This window comes from Pistacia vera, unplaced genomic scaffold (assembly GCF_008641045.1).
Source record: "Pistacia vera cultivar Batoury unplaced genomic scaffold, PisVer_v2 Contig173, whole genome shotgun sequence".
Classification (NCBI taxonomy): Eukaryota; Viridiplantae; Streptophyta; class Magnoliopsida; order Sapindales; family Anacardiaceae; genus Pistacia; species Pistacia vera.
In genome coordinates, this window is record NW_022195823.1 from 1,120,410 (window position 1) to 1,137,026 (window position 16,617).

Genomic DNA, 16,617 nt, shown 5'->3' on the forward strand with positions numbered 1-16,617 from the left:
GCCCACCAATTATACTTAATACCCCCCACATAGTGTAAAGAGCCAACCCGATACGTCCAATTCACCCACGTAGTTTTTGGAATGAAGGTGGGTAAATTTTGTAACGGGAGTTAGAGAGAAAATTGGTGCAAAAGAAAATTCATTGGGCCAAGTTCAACCCAAACTAAGGCCCATTAAGGTCTTGAGAAACTTCTCCGCGAAGCCATTCTCTCGCCATTCCCCAATACTTTTGGCGCCCCACTCAACCTTTTCAAAACATCATCTCTTTCATTTCCCTCCATCATTCTTGGCCTCTTTCTCTAGGGTTCAACAAAGATTTCTGAAACTGAAAGCATAATGGAGCAGCAGCAGAGGAATCAGAAAATAGCGCAACATCAACAACAACAACAAAATGAGGAAGTCGAAGAGATTCAGCATGGCCCTTTCCCTGTCGAACAACTTCAGGTAACTACATATTTCAACGTTTTGTACTTCAAAAAACTCCATGGTTTTCTTCAATTCATCTGATTTTTTAGTACAAATGAGGATTTTTCGTTACTGGGTTCTGCGTAAACATGCTAAATTTGGGTTCTTTATCACATTTCTTGATCAGTTTGTTGAAATGGTATTTTATTTATTTATTTGTCTAAAATCTTTCAAACTGTCAAAAGGGTTTTCTTGAATTTTTGTCATAATGAATTTTAGCTAATGTTGATGACATAAGGACTTTTCCTGGATGGGTTTCTTTTCATTCTGTTTTAAAAAGTGATCTTTATTAGTTTTCTTGGCCAATTTGGTAACTTCTCTTGTTTACTGGAAGGGTTTTTTGTTAGACTTCTTGTACAATGAATCACAAGATTCTAAAAATGAAATCAGTTTTGCATTAGTGTTAATTTTGCCATTTTCTTTTTTGGATGTTGTCCAAGCTCGAGTCTACAATCCTGTGTTCTTTACTTAAACTCATTTTTGGATGTTACACACACACACGTACAAGATTGTAAATTTTTGCATGTTCAAGTTTTTTGCCGTACCCTACTTTTTTTTTGGGGGGTTCAGATGTTGCTTGGAATGTAACAAATTATCTTTCTTATTGCCTAAAATGTACTGCAACAGCTTAAATCTGTGTCTTGAATGCATTTTCAGCTATCTGAAACACTAAGATGAAATTCTGTTTTATTTAAGGATTGTTTTTATACGCCTTTTAATATTTTCTTTTTTATTAACTATGAGATATGTTTAGTAATAGTTTTTGTCTTTCTACTGTTGAACTCAAGGCATCAGGCATTGCTGCCCTTGACATAAAGAAGCTTAAGGATGCTGGTCTTTGCACGGTTGAATCTGTTGCTTATTCCCCTAGGAAAGAACTTCTGCAAATTAAGGGAATCAGTGAAGCAAAAGTTGACAAGATCATTGAGGCAGGCACGTCTTTTCCACACTAGATCTTTTGTTTTCTTCTCATTTTTGTCAATGGTATTTACCATCATTCCTGAAACAGCTTGAAATTCATGGTTGGTGTGTTTGCTTCCTGGCAGCTTCTAAACTTGTGCCATTGGGTTTCACCAGTGCTAGCCAACTTCATGCGCAGAGGCTTGAGATAATTCAGATAACATCTGGATCAAGGGAGCTTGATAAAATTTTGGAAGGTAGGTCATGTTCAATGTTCCAGTTAAACATTGAACAATGCTTGGAAACTGAGCATTTCATTTACCGATTTTGGAATTAGAGTTTGTATTATAACGGTCTAGTGATTTTCTGTCTTCTAAGTTCTAACACTCGTGTTTATTCTTTGGCAGGAGGAGTTGATACAGGATCTATCACTGAGATATACGGTGAGTTTCGCTCTGGAAAGACTCAGTTGTGTCACACATTATGTGTCACATGCCAAGTAAGTGCTCTTCTTTTTCATTTACTGGCTTGGCATTAAGACACACATCAAATCACTGCCATGTGAAATAGGTTTATACACTTTTTATTATGACTAAAATTAAAAGAGAAATCAACCATATCAGGGGAGTAAACGGAAGAGCCTTTGCCACTAAAATGCTTCTTACTGGTTTGGTTTCTCACTATGCATGAAATTTATTTTTATTAAGTGGGATTTTAAGTTTGTTTCCTAAGATCTTCCCGACACTTTGCAGACCTGTCAAACAATTATTTTCTTATCACTTACTGGAGGAACTTTAAAAGAATTCAAAGAGACACAGTTCTTATCATTGGTTTGTTACGTAATGACTAATTTAGTTATGAAACACTCTGCACTATGATTTTTCAGCTTCCATTGGATCAAGGAGGTGGTGAGGGAAAAGCTATGTACATAGATGCTGAGGGCACATTCAGGCCACAGAGACTCTTACAAATAGCTGACAGGTGTTACATTTCTACCTTGAGATGTATTACTGCTCTTCAGTGTGTGGTATTAACAGTGAATGTTGCTCAATGCTGCAGGTTTGGATTGAATGGAGCTGATGTCTTGGAAAATGTGGCCTATGCTAGAGCATATAATACTGATCATCAGTCACGGCTTTTGCTTGAGGCAGCCTCAATGATGGTGGAAACAAGGTATAATTGCGTTTGTTGTTGCAGCATTTCTTTTAACATTGTCATTAGTGACCACAATCAAGAAACAATATAGCATATGAAACACCCAAAAGTGTATGTGAAAGTTCCATAGCGCTTCCAAGTCTAGATCTTAGTATGTGTAATTGAGTTCTGCTTAGTCCAATCCTCATTCGCTAAAGCGTGATTAGTTTTTTAGTTTCTCAACGTACAACTTTTAAAGATTTTATGAACTGCACACATGTAGCTTGTTGGATATATGTTGAGTTTGGGATAACTGTTTTGGGTTAAAAGTAATTAATCAATGGATTCTGTAGGTTTGCTCTTATGATAGTGGACAGTGCTACTGCTCTCTACAGGACTGATTTCTCTGGAAGGGGAGAACTGTCGGCGCGGCAAATGCATCTTGCAAAGTTTCTCAGGAGCCTTCAGAAGTTAGCCGATGAGGTAGATACTCTGTATATCATACTTTTAATTGGTTTAGATTGCAAACATAATTGCTTGTTGCAGCATGCAAATAACGTACTTGTTCATCAAGATACCCTCTATATTGTCTGTGATTGTAGTTCGGTGTTGCTGTTGTGATTACCAATCAAGTAGTTGCACAAGTGGATGGCTCTGCCATCTTTGCTGGACCTCAAATTAAACCTATTGGTGGAAACATCATGGCTCATGCTTCTACGACAAGGTTTAATTTTTTTCATCACAATTTGACTTCTTGACTAGGCAGGGTTCTTTAAGAATTTACTGATTCTCTACTTATGACAGGCTTGCTCTTCGGAAGGGAAGAGGCGAGGAGCGCATTTGTAAAGTAATAAGCTCTCCTTGTTTGGCGGAAGCAGAAGCTCGATTTCAGATTTCTACTGATGGTGTTACTGATGTCAAGGACTGAACATTTTTTACCATTTCGGCTCCTATTCCAGAAATTCTGGGAGGTCCTTTTCTATCTCTTATGTTCTCGTATGTATCACTGGATTTGCAAGTACTCAATATGTCACAAATTTGTAATTTTTGTGTACAATTATATGCCCAATTTCTGAAGAGCTGTCCTGAAGAATTATGGCTGTGTTCGGCTGCTTTTGAGAGAATGTTCTCTATTTGTTTTTCTTTACCCTATATAATTTTTTTCAATTCATCTACACCCACTTATGAAATAGAAAGATTCAAATAAATTAAGAAACAAATTATGAGCATATTATATATATATATATATTTCTGATGTTTTACGGTTGGAATTATAAAATCATCTATTTGTTTTTTATTTTGTAATTATAGTGAAGTATACTAAAATAATTTATTTATGAGTATGCTACTTATTCTAAGTAGTATCTCAAATCTATTGTTTATTTATAATTTATTGGGATAGATAAGGGTTAAATAAATATTATGTTAATTAGTAATTTATATGTTAACTTGATGGTGGAATAATTTTTATGCCCATATTAAAGTCAAGATATACAAAATTTTAATTATATAAATATTTTTAAAATGCTTTTTTATTATAAATACAATATATCAATAATGTTACACATATAAAGTTAAGATCCCAAATTCATATTTTAATTTATGTGATAATCAATTTGACAGTATGTTCTTAATTGTAGGATAACAAGATCAGTGAATTAATTTGGCAACTATAAATAAAATACTGTTAAATGTTTTTATCGTAAATGTGAACATTTTCCTAAATTCTTCTCACCCAACCTTTTTTTTTTTTTTTTTTTTAATAGGGCGAGGGATTTTGATTTTTGAGCCATTTTTTTTCTCTAAATTACCTGCGTGTCCTTGCAGAGGAGGTTATCGCTGTCCTGTCCTCTCGTTCAATTCAAGTCTTCAAGGACAGTAGAAGCTACAAGCCTACAAACAAATGCTAACTTACCGGAGAACGTAAACGAGCTCCCTCTCTTAATCAAACCAATAAAAATTTATTTAAAAAAATGGCAACCAAATCAACTCCTCCAAGTCTCCCAAAATCTGGAGCCGTCTCCAAAGGTTACAACTTCGCTTCTACTTGGGAACAGGTTTGTCTCTTAGATCTAGCTTTACTCCCCTAACAATGCATCAGATCCGTTGCAATTGAACCATAATTCGACGCCCTTTCGCATCGATTAATGCTTTATTCTTTGCTTTTGCAGAATGCTCCTCTATCAGACCAACAGCAATCGGCTATACTCACTCTGTCTCATGCTGTCGCTGAGCGTCCATTTCCTCTCAATTTGGTTCAAGAGAATGTCCACGGCCAGGACAATGGCTTATCCGTGGCTACCAAAGACTACAAGTTTGGAGATTCTGACACTATCGAAGCTGTTTTGGTCAATACGAATCAGGTGATCATAACATTTTATAATTTCCTAAATTGTGACTGAAACTATTGGATTTTGAGAATTTGATTAATTGTGATTCTAAATAGTTTCTTTCTTTTACGTTTATTTTGTGCAGTTTTATAAGTGGTTTACAGATCTTGAATTAGCTATGAAATCCGAGGTTAGTGTTGTTTGGTTGTGGAGTATATCTAGAAGCGTTCTTATTTCACCTAATTGCATCATTTTCTTAGACAGAGGAGAAATACCGGCATTATGTTAACACATTGACGGAGCGTATACAAACATGTGATGATATTCTTGGTCAAGTATGTTTATGTTGTTTATGTCTCAGTGAATTTCTATATTTGTTTATAAATTCTGTTGCAGATTTTTTTTTCTTTAATTTAATTTTAATGTAATCTTACCATTTTTTTGCAGGTGGATCAGACACTTGATTTGTTTAATGAACTACAGCTTCAGCACCATGCAGTAGCAACAAAGACAAAAACTCTTCATGATGCATGTGATCGATTGGTGTGATTTTATGTCTTTTCTCAGTGATTATTGAATGTTCTTTTACAGTTTGCTTTTGTGTCATGAGAATTATGAAGTAGCATGATCAAGTTGAATCATGGAAGAAACCTAATTTTTGAAGCATGTAAATGGGTTTATGAAGTATTGCTGCAGATCAATTATTTCTCACTATGTCAAATATTAATAGTCATCTAAATTATTTAATATGTTTGTCTCATTTTCTTATTCATTGCAGGTAATAGAGAAACAAAGACTGATTGAGTTTGCAGAAGCACTTCGGAGTAAGCTCAAGTATTTTGACGAATTGGAGAATGTAAGGTTTGAATGCTATCTTACCTAGATTCATAGTTTCTTATGAAAAAAAATGCTATCTTACCTAGAGATCAATTTGTTTCAAATGTTGGGTTGTGTCTTTCTTTACTGTTAATGCTTAATTTTCTTTCCATTAGACTTGGGTTCTGTTTGCTGGTTTTCCGTATATCAGCTATGTAATATCTTTGGAGTATCAAAAATCATCCCTGGACCTTTCACATACCACACTGTATGGCGTACTTGACATCTTAAGTCGAACGGAGGATTTGAACTTCAGAATTAATTATCAAAGGAACTTTATAGCATATCAATGAGTTACTCTCAATTGTTGTACTGTTGTGCATATTAAGTGTAATGGTATGCTGTCAGTGTGAGTTATAATCAACTATAAATACAGAAACCCTAGCCATATAGAATATCACTGAAATGGAAGAAATCTATAATATCCACCAGGTCCTGTATTTTAGAAGCAATAACTCCCTCTTAAACTTATATATTTGATGTATCTACAAACAAATTGTAATCTGTATAACTTGTTAGTTACAATAAAAGTCCTTAGTTTCAACAAGGGGCCAAGAGTTCAAATCCCCTGGGGCCACCTTCTTGGGAATATTATATCCCGCAAGTTTCACTTGTAGGGTCTGGAAATAGCGTCCAGTTTAGATTAGAGCTTGGTGAACACATAGGGAATGTTGAGGAATTCTGGATCTCGAAAAAAAGAAAAATGATTAATTTCCATATAGTTGTGTTTAAAGTTATGGTGATTAGGAAAGTTATATGCACATGATAGAACATTTTAACAACTATGTTCACGTATGTTGCCTCATTTATTATTGATTAATTCTATTTTCTAATTGAATTTTTTATTTTTGTGAAAAGAAGTATGTATGGTGGCCAAGCATGACATGTTTTGTCAATTGGAATTTGAGAATGTCGACTTATATTAAGATATCATATGACACATATGAGAAAAAATGTATACTTGTTTCTATAAATGGCTGTGAATTTTTATTAATCGTCCAATTGTACATCCATGTGCAGATTGCTACCAATTTTTATTCTCCAAACATGAATGCTGGAAATGGAAACTTTCTCCCGCTGCTCAAACGTCTTGATGAGTGCATATCGTAAGTGATGAATTTAATATTCTCTTGCATTGCTTTGTGCAAACCTGCAAACTGGAAAACTTTAAATGTTGTTATGATTATTTTAGGTATGTTGAGAGTAATCCCCAATATGCAGAATCAAGTGTTTATTTGCTCAAATTTCGACAACTCCAGGTACATAATTTATCGAAGTAATTTATGAAGTGATCAATAAGATAAATACAAACCACAAATTCATTATTTATGCATCTCTTGTTTTGGTGTTGGTGGTTAGGGTGGCAGTGGGGTTTCAAAACTTTTTTCCATCTCTGACATTTTTTTTGAGTAAAAAAAAAGATCTGAGAATTTACATTTTTTGTCAGTCTCGAGCCCTGGGCATAATCCGCTCTTATGTACTTTCTGTTCTCAAAAGTGCTTCATCTCAGGTGAATTGCCCTTATGGAAGTTAATAGTTTGTTTTCATGCATTTATTACGATACTCTATGTTGAGCATATTATTGCCTTCGTCAGGTCCAAGCAGCAATCCGGAGCAGTGTTGGTAGCAAAACATCTGTTTCTGAGGGTGTAGAGGCTTCTGTGATCTACGTCCGTTTCAAGGCAGCAGCAAGTGAGGTAAGAGTGTCCTGTCTCTTCCATTTTGGTTTGAAAGCTGTCCTGTGCCTGAACATGAATATAGGTTACCTTTACAACAGTAAGTGGAGTGGAATGTGAAAACTGGGTGAACTTTGGTTATCTTTCTGACAGAAAATATTTTAGATATGGGGGAATGATGTTATGTTACAATTAGCTTTCCTTTCAGCTTAGGTAATTAATAAATTTAAGTAATTTCAGCTTAAGCCAGTGTTGGAGGAAATTGAAAGCAGATCTTCGAGAAAAGAGTATGCTCAGATCCTCGCAGAATGCCACAAATTGTATTGTGAACAGAGGCTTTCCTTGGTGGGTTGTTGGTTAGATGCTTGGTTCATAATTCTGTTCTGTTACTCCAACTTAATAAGTTCTAATTATATGCTCCTCTGTTCTATGCTTTCTAGGTCAAAGGTATAGTCCAGCAGCGGATATCTGAATTTGCCAAGAAAGAGGCTTTGCCATCATTGACTAGATCAGGATGTGCATATCTAATGCAGGTAATGTTGATTTACAAAAGGTATTTATTAATTAGTTCATGTTGGTGGTTGTCAAACCAAGATCTCTTTGTTTATTGAACAACATGTCAAATGCGTGTTTGAGCCATAAGTTATTTAGGCTGTTGAATTTATCTGGGTATATATATTTGTATGGGTTAATTCCATGGTCACTCTTGTTTACCACAAAGGTGCTTATGGGATTTCAAATCAAGTTATCTTAATGAGGATCCTCTAGCTTTTAGTGGTGTGCAATATTTTAAGATAGAAAATAGTGCTACATACCAAAATATTAGTTTCCCATGGTTGTTTTTCCTAATTTTTGAAATACATGACATCCCCCATTCTATTTGTTTAAGTGCAGAGGGAATCATAACTAGTCACTACACTGTTGCTGTCTCGGTGATGTTTATTGGATCATATGTTGACTGACAATTACGTTTTTTTAATTCTGAATTATTCATTCTTTAAGCATATGATAGTGCCTGAGATGGGCATTTACACATAAATTTTATAGGTGATGCCTTGTATTTCTGTAGTTGATGTTGAGTACTTATTGCGATCCCTTGTATTTGTGTAGTTAAAAGTCATATAATGTAAGATGAATGTCTGTTATGGATTAAGCTTATTCATAATGTGCAACTTTTTTGTGTAATAGAATTTTGTTGAGTAAAGTTGTAAAATACAAACTGAATAATGGACTGATGTGAATGGGTACAGGCTGACTAAATTGAATGTGCCCATTTTCAGGTTGGCCTCAAGATTCCCTTATTTTACCAAATTTACCAAAACCTTTTGGAAGGTTGTGCATTGAGGTTATAAGTGGGCCATGATTAAAAAAGTGGATGGAAAAAAAAAATTACAGCTTATCATATCCTGCAACATTTTATTATAACATTCCTCTAGTTTGGAAATATTGCACTTCAAAATTCAACTGCATTGTTCTACAGGAGTCTCTTTTTTTCCCCCTTATGCCAATGATGTGTGTGTGAGCGTCTAGATATTTTGTCTGGATCTATCATGTGAATACTTTATTCTTTACATGAATCAGAAGTATCCATCTTATGGGAATGACAAAGTTTTGGATGATAGAGAGAATTTCTGGATGGTTCTTTTGACTTTACCATAAATTGCAGGTCTGTCAGCTGGAGCATCAACTATTTGATCACTTTTTCCCATCTTCTTCAGAGGATAGTTCAAATTTGGCTCCATTGGTTGATCCTTTGTAAGTTCTATCCTCATGTTGTGGGTCACTTCTTGTTTTAAACCTTTCCATCTGTCCTCTTTTTAGGGTTAATGCAACCACTTTGTTATGATATTATTGCTTTATTATAAACTGATTGGAAACAAATCAAAGAATTTCTTTTAGTCTAGAATAAGTACTTTTTGGTTGAGCAATTGGATACTTTTCATTGGATGTCTTTTTGGAAGATGATCTTCCTGTCGCTTAAGGTTATGGCATTTAAGTTGTTTCCTTTTTTTTCTTTCTGTAATTTTTCTTCACTTCTCCAATCTTTTACCAAAGTACCATATCCCATGGTGTAGTCCTTCCTTTATTAACAGGTAAAATTTTAAATTCGTAAACCTTCTTAAATAGGAAGACCTGTGTGCACGTAAAAGATTTTGTTATTTCTAAATACATAGTCTCAGATTGTCTTTTTTGTGCTGGAGTTTCAAAGGGATCTCCATTGGTCTTTCACACCATACATATCTGTCCTGCTTATCCCCTGGGAGCCACCTATTTGGGATATTAATCTCATGGCTTTCATAACTACTGAAGATAGTAGGTTTTGACCAATTTCCAACTGAGCCTGGCGCAGAGCTAATATGGCAGTCGAATTTTTGGCTACTAATAGGAGAATATAGCTGTTCTGCTTACACAATAGTGCTAATTTTTTTTGCAGGTCTACTTACTTGTATGACACACTGCGCCCAAAGCTCATTCATGAAACAAATGTAGACCTTCTTTGTGAACTTGTTGACATCCTTAAAGTTGAAGTCCTGGGAGAACAGCTCAGTAGACGAAGTGAGTCATTGGCTGGTCTGCGTCCTACATTAGAAAGAATCTTAGCAGATGTTCATGAGCGATTGACTTTCCGTGCTCGAACACATATTCGTGATGAGGTGTGTTTTAGTCTTTATAAGTTGTATCAACAGCATTCATGCCTTCCTATATTTACTATTTTTACAGGTGTTCCTTTCCATTTCGAATCATAGTTCTTTTACACGGCTGACCTTTGAAGTTATTCAGTCCATTCCCTTATCAGAAATCATGCACACAAACTGTAATTGCCATTATCTTCTAGACTTCCACAGTACCTTGTTGAAGTAGGAGCCCTTTTGAGATGATGGAATTTACTTCATTAGCAATGAAGAAATAAAATGCATTGTGAATGATCTATTGCCAGGAATATCATTCTTTGCTGTTTTATATGCATGGAAATTGCAGACATGTGTGTTTAAGTGCAGTTTTAGATTTTTAGTACAATGTCTCCATAATTGAGCATTTGCAGTATAATAAGTTTATCATCACTGGGAGTGGAAAGAACTTTAACAAGGTCACCCATGTTTGAGATTGAATTAGAAATTCCTACAGCCTTGATTTATGGTCTAAAATAGCATTGCTGTGAGAAATTTTTAATTCTTTATCAACTTTATTACCTTGTTGAACTAGTGCAAGATGTTGGAATTGCACCATGAACATATTTTCACTGAAAGCTTTTGTTTTTAAAACTACATTCATTTCATGCTGCATTTGCATGAGGCATCTCATTTGGAAGCTTCAATGTTGATGGATTTATTGTCTCCTTTTTCATAAGGGAAATCAGAGAAGTCTGATTTTGAAGGTTCTTCTTATTTCTTTTGCAGATAGCTAATTTTACTCCTGCAGATGAAGACTTAAATTACCCTGCAAAGCTGGAGCAATCTGCTGAGATAAAATCGGAAACTAATTCTGTACAGTGCCCTACACTTACTTCACTTTGTTCCATATAAATAAGAATGTGTTTTTTACATTGCTTGACTAGGTAGTCTGTATACTTGCATTCGTCATTGTTTCTCTTGTTTCAGTGCTCTTTGCATCTATATTATCAAATTTTGTTTGATTTCTGAGATTTAATTCCTCGGTTGCACCCTTTATCTCGTGTGCTAGTGTGAGAAGTATAGATATTAATTTCCATCTAGGTAGTCTGTATACTTGCATTCGTCATTGTTTCTCTTGTTTCAGTGCTCTTTGCATCTATATTATCAAATTTTGTTTGATTTCTGAGATTTAATTCCTCGGTTGCACCCTTTGTCTCGTGTGCTAGTGTGAGAAGTATAGATATTAATTTCCATCTAGGTGTTAATAAATTGTCCTATCTTGAAACCGTAGGACATGGGAACACTACTATAATCTGATTGCCCTTGTCCTTTTCTTTTTAGCCCTTGGAAAGAAAAATATCAAGTATGTATGTATTTTTTCTTGCTCAATATTAGTATATCCCCATAATAAAATATTCTGTGGCAAAGAAACTGAATACTAGAATTTGTTGTATTTGTTATTTAGTGAACCATGAATTCTTTTGTTAACTATGACACATTTCATACCTATCTTGACATGATCCTAGTGTAAAGGACGTGTTTAACATGTTCCACGGTATCCATGTAAAGTAGGTTTTTCCGCCAATAATGTGGTCTAAGTGGGTAGGCTAATATTAGTTCTACATCTATGGCTGCTGCTGGCTAATGCCATTTATTTTGTTTTCAAAATTATAAACGTGTCTTTTTTATTTTTTATTCTGTATCTCAATGTGTTCTCAACTTGCAGGCTGATGGAAATCCGGATGTGTTCAAAACTTGGTACCCACCACTAGAGAAAACTATATCCTGCCTTTCAAAGTTGTATCAATCTTTAGAACCAGAAGTCTTCACTGGTCTGGCGCAGGTGCTTGTTTCTTAGGAGTTTTGCTGAAAATTCTTGTCTTTTAATTTTGTAAAATAAAATATTGCCCATTTCTTATTTTGTTGAATGAAGGATTTTTTTTATCAAAATTTTCAGGAAGCAGTGGAAGTTTGCTCTGATTCAATACAGGTAAGCTACATAAATATTGTGAAAAATGTATTAGGCAGTGATTGAAAATTTGTTTGATATGTACAATTTTATATGGGATCATGGTTCTATCCTTTTTAACAAGTTGGATTTGATTTCCCAGAAGGCAGTGTTATCCATTATTATGGATAACCTGGTACCTGGTAAGTTGCCTTAACAGGTTGAATCCCTTTATAGGTCTAATTCCAGCATGTTGCAAGCATATATGTAAAATACTATATTTTTTTGTATGCACAGATTTGTATTAGTTGGTGCTCACCCTTAAAAAAAAAAAATTGCTGCAGAAAGCTAGCAAGCTTGTTGCAAAGAGATCAACACCTATGGATGGGCAGCTTTTCCTTATCAAGCATCTTCTAATCTTAAGGGAACAGGTTAATTCCCTTAATTTCTCTCTTTTCTCTCTTTAGTTGTTATTTTATTGAGTGATGCAATATGATTTCTTGACTCCTAAGTTTTGGCCTTCCAGATTGCTCCATTTGATATAGAATTTTCTGTCACGCACAAGGAACTTGATTTCTCGCATTTGCTGGTTAGTTTCTCTGGAACTAAAATACTGCCTGATTTGAATGCATTATTTGGCCGACAGCATCATATTTTTTCGATATTTTGGGATTTTGAAGGTACAATCACATGCTCATTTGTTTTGGGTTTATAGATGACCTTAAGAGTAAAAGCTAAAAGGTGAAAAATGAAAAAGATCATATATTAAAAAAAACTCATGTTGTTCAGTCAGTGTTAGCTAGTCCATGTTTCCATATTTTTTATTAATTATGTGTATATTATTCTGAAAGATGAAGTAGTCTATATGTCTTTGTGATAGAATTATTGTCTCATTTGTATCCAAAATGCTATGGGCAGGAGCACCTGAGAAGGATACTTAGAGGTCAAGCCTCGCTGTTTGACTGGTCTAGATCAACTTCATTGGCAAGGACCTTATCTCCTCGTGTTTTGGAAAGTCAAATAGATGCCAAGAAGGTGAATATATTTCAAATGAATTTATTTTGCTGTATTGTTGCTCTCATTTTGGCTGCATTTACTGCTGGAAGAATTCTGGATCACTATGCCATGTCTGTGTTTGAGTAGTGAAAGATCATACAGTTTTCTGCAGATGATTATATGCATGAATAAGTGAAAGAATTCAACTCACAAATGATGTATGAGAGTTATGATCAATGTTGTCCTGAAGCTACTTTGGAATATAAGATCCCAACACGCTCCTCTATCTTGTATCATGCATTCTTTTGCATTATAATTTACGGACATTAAAAACATTATTTTCATTGTTCACAATATCTATTTTTCCCTCCAGTAGTTTTCAAAGAATTGGTTGGTGAAACCTAGGAATAGTTTTGATGCTTCTTCCCCTGCTATCAATCAGTTTTGGGGTTTTATTTTCAATAACAAACATTAATTCTTCCACAAATGAGCCGAATTTACATTCATCTTTCCTATGAAGGTGCCATGTGCACCATCGAAGTGAAAATTTTGATTTTGGCAGTAGTTGGTTGGTAATTTTATTCAACTTCTGGTGATGCTGATATGTTAAGACATAACAATTTTTTTATCTGTTTCTTGCTGATTATTTATTTACTTAAATTTAATTTGCCTTGTTATCATAACATAATTTCAGGAATTGGAGAAAAGCCTAAAAGCTACTTGTGAGGAGTTCATTATGGTAGTTACTAAGCTAGTAGTGGATCCCATGCTTTCATTTGTCACCAAGGTTTGTCTTTATCCTCTGAATTATAAATTTAGAGAACTTACTATTTTTAGACATTATGTGGAGAAAGAGCGGGTGCAACTAAATAAGAGTTCAGATCCCTTGATCTAAATGTGGAGACCTTTAAGAAGTTACTGGTTATATGGACATGATAAATGTTATTTCCTTTTACCTTTATATGCAGAAGATACCAGAAAATAGTCAATTTCTGATAATATGGTGGCAGGGCTTCTATCTTCTCACTTCCTTAATCAACTTCTGAGGATCATTATGATATGAAAAATATTAAATCCATTACTTGATTAACTGGAACTGGAAGTAATCTACCAAATTCCATACATTTGTATGCATATTAAAATTATAAAGTAGATTTTTTTTTCTGCTGTAGTAACTAAATTTCTTCAAATTGTAAACAGTTGTTACAATTCTGTTGCTTCTTTAGGTGACGGCTGTAAAAGTTGCTTCCTCTGGTGGTCAGAATAAAAAAGTAGACTTGCTTATGGCAAAACCACTTAAGGATCAAGCTTTTGCTACTCCAGATAAGGTGGCTGAACTTGTTCAGAAGGTATGTCTTTGTGATTACTTGAATTGTTTGCTGGTGTATTTTAGAGAGTACAAGGCAATTGAGTTTTCAATTTTGAATGAAGACAAAATAAGCATACCATTCAATCTATAATAAATATTTAATTGAATCTGGATTCCTTGAATGGGTAAGGAACAACCTTCTTTTGTATCCCTGAATAGAAATACTTTTTATTTCCTATCATAAAAATAATAAAGCTTTATGTCAATAAAAGTGTGGATGAAGAAATTTAACACATGGTTTTTAGCAACAAGAATATCTAATTCTGAGACTGAGGCTTTAGAAATTCCGAATGCCCAAATGACCCAGATTTTGTTTAATACCCTACATGGAAGGTCGTCAGCATGTTCCACCTTAAAAACTGAGGTTGGAGAAGAGCCTCATTAAGAGTATTAGCCTTTGGATGGGGAGTGAAGCTGTCTTTCCACAGACTGCTTTGTTGACCACTGAAGCTTTTCCTATATATAACTACTACTGCTTTAAGGAAAAGTCATTGAGGTAGTCTCGCTGCATTTTGCTTCTGCACCTTTGGATTCAGAAGCATCATAAAACTTTTGAGGGTTTTTTAACAGGAAAAACAGTTGTTTTTTTTCTTTAATTCAGACCATAGGTTCAATGTGTTTGTCCCTCCTGTAACTTGTTGCGTGATCGACCTATTAAGAAATATTTATGCAACCAATTGAATGGAGACTGTTACGAAGAAAGATAAAGTTTTGTTTTAGGTTCTTTTTCAACCATCATGTTCATGAAAATGTTGATATTGAAGGATAGCATCACGTGCTTGATATGGGGTCATCTTTTTTGGGCTGATATGTGCATTAACTTGGAGATTTACTTTATTTAGTTATATATGGAGAATCAAAAGCGTGAAAATATAATAAAATGCTTTTTATTTCTGAAACAGGTAAATGCTGCAATTCAGCAAGAGTTGCCACCAGTGATGGCAAAGATGAAACTTTATCTGCAGAATCCATCAACACGAACAATACTTTTCAAACCAGTGAAGTAAGTGTTTTAATAGAATTGATATTTTTGTAGTCATCAGAGGATACATTTGCCAATGACTGAGAAATTAACTACCGGGTCATCTGAAACAGTAGGCCACATAAATTTTAGAATTAGCCCAACTTAATTGCTTTGTTGCAGTAATCTTCCAGTGAAATAGTTGGAACTTGTGATAATATTCAAAACTTACCTTCATCATCAGGAGTTAGTATTAGTGTCACCTGTCCATTATGAAAAATTTGGTCCATAAGGTCCTTTTGATGATGCATAATGTGCTTGTGCATTGAGTAGAGTTTATGAAGTGTATTATCTAGTCATTATTTGACAGTGCAATCAACACTGAATATATACATTTATGCAGGACAAACATTGTGGAAGCCCATATTCAAGTGCAGAAATTGCTGAAAGAAGAGTACTCCCCTGAAGAACAAAGTCTCATTGATATGGTGTCTATACCAGATCTTCAAGCACAACTGGACAGTCTTCTTTAGGGAGTTTGTCAAACTTATCATTCTTTTCATTTTTGGGTGGACTTTTGACTTTATATAATTTTTTAATCAAATTCAGCATACATAGTTAGATTTACTTTTATCGCTAAAAATTAAAGTTGGTAGGAAAATTAAAATTTAATGTTATGGGAGAATTATCCGTAGTTGAATACTTGAAACTGAGATAAGTATATTAAGCAAATTTGTAGTTCTTGTTTGACTGTGAGGAAGCCATATATGTTCATTACTTTGTAGTTCCCATTTGTTACAATACAACGGCAAAATTTAATGTAATGTTTTAACTCAGCACATTATATACATGTATTGTTACTTTTGTAAATTGTGTCTCCGACAATAAATTGTATTATGCATCCTTCTTTTAAATGTCTAATAGTAAGTACTCGATGTTTTGCATGACCTAATAATAATATCACTCAAGAATTGAAATTGAAATCAGTGTTTTAAAACTTGGCTCAACCGATTCAACTGGGACTTGGAGCCTTAACTGGGTTGGGTTATAAATTTTTCTATTCATTGAAAACCTTAAAAATTACAACATTAATTCGTAAATAATTGGAGGCTGAAATGTTAGAGCTTTTAAAGAGAAATGGTCGGTGAGTGTAATGGTGACAACGACGTCCATTTTTAGTGAGTGAATTGATTATTGCACAGCAATGTCGACAGAAAATGTTAGCTATTATCGATGATTGGGGAGGCTAACGTGGGAAGGGGTGAGATGGGTTTTCGTTACGAGGATGAGGAGAGTGTTCTTGTTGCCAAAAACAGGCATTATTTACTAACGTCAATGGTGGTGTTTGAA

The 16,617-nt window shown here is 34.5% G+C and overlaps 2 protein-coding genes across 2 annotated transcripts; both read left to right on the top strand.

The window, feature by feature from the left end:
- The first annotated feature begins 268 nt into the window (after positions 1-268).
- Positions 269-3,643, top strand: LOC116125930 (DNA repair protein RAD51 homolog). Its single transcript, XM_031411644.1, has 9 exons — positions 269-444; positions 1,254-1,398; positions 1,512-1,622; positions 1,773-1,864; positions 2,252-2,346; positions 2,425-2,538; positions 2,853-2,982; positions 3,102-3,223; positions 3,304-3,643. The coding sequence occupies exons 1-9, from the start codon at positions 337-339 to the stop codon at positions 3,425-3,427; spliced, it is 1,041 nt and encodes a 346-aa protein (XP_031267504.1). The 5' UTR covers positions 269-336; the 3' UTR covers positions 3,428-3,643.
- A 702-nt stretch (positions 3,644-4,345) lies between these two features.
- LOC116125927 (conserved oligomeric Golgi complex subunit 3) lies at positions 4,346-16,150 on the top strand. Its single transcript, XM_031411640.1, has 24 exons — positions 4,346-4,556; positions 4,671-4,862; positions 4,975-5,019; positions 5,090-5,164; positions 5,277-5,372; positions 5,608-5,685; positions 6,726-6,811; positions 6,898-6,964; positions 7,153-7,215; positions 7,301-7,402; positions 7,622-7,726; positions 7,822-7,914; positions 9,048-9,136; positions 9,816-10,035; positions 10,780-10,866; positions 11,720-11,836; positions 11,951-11,983; positions 12,286-12,372; positions 12,468-12,530; positions 12,860-12,976; positions 13,632-13,724; positions 14,164-14,286; positions 15,209-15,309; positions 15,671-16,150. Exons 1-24 carry the CDS (start codon positions 4,473-4,475, stop codon positions 15,798-15,800), a joined length of 2,346 nt encoding a protein of 781 aa, XP_031267500.1. The 5' UTR covers positions 4,346-4,472; the 3' UTR covers positions 15,801-16,150.
- Positions 16,151-16,617: the final 467 nt, after the last annotated feature.

Bases quoted from the DNA above. Each gene is read 5' to 3' on its own strand.
- LOC116125930 (XM_031411644.1), top strand. From the start codon at position 337: ATGGAGCAGCAGCAGAGGAATCAGAAAATAGCGCAACATCAACAACAA. The intron at 1,865-2,251 runs GTAAGTGCTCTT...ATGATTTTTCAG, and splicing joins CATTATGTGTCACATGCCAA to CTTCCATTGGATCAAGGAGG. The intron at 3,224-3,303 runs GTTTAATTTTTT...TACTTATGACAG, and splicing joins GCTCATGCTTCTACGACAAG to GCTTGCTCTTCGGAAGGGAA.
- LOC116125927 (XM_031411640.1), top strand. From the start codon at position 4,473: ATGGCAACCAAATCAACTCCTCCAAGTCTCCCAAAATCTGGAGCCGTC. The intron at 5,165-5,276 runs GTATGTTTATGT...ATTTTTTTGCAG, and splicing joins GTGATGATATTCTTGGTCAA to GTGGATCAGACACTTGATTT. The intron at 10,867-11,719 runs GTACAGTGCCCT...CTCAACTTGCAG, and splicing joins TAAAATCGGAAACTAATTCT to GCTGATGGAAATCCGGATGT.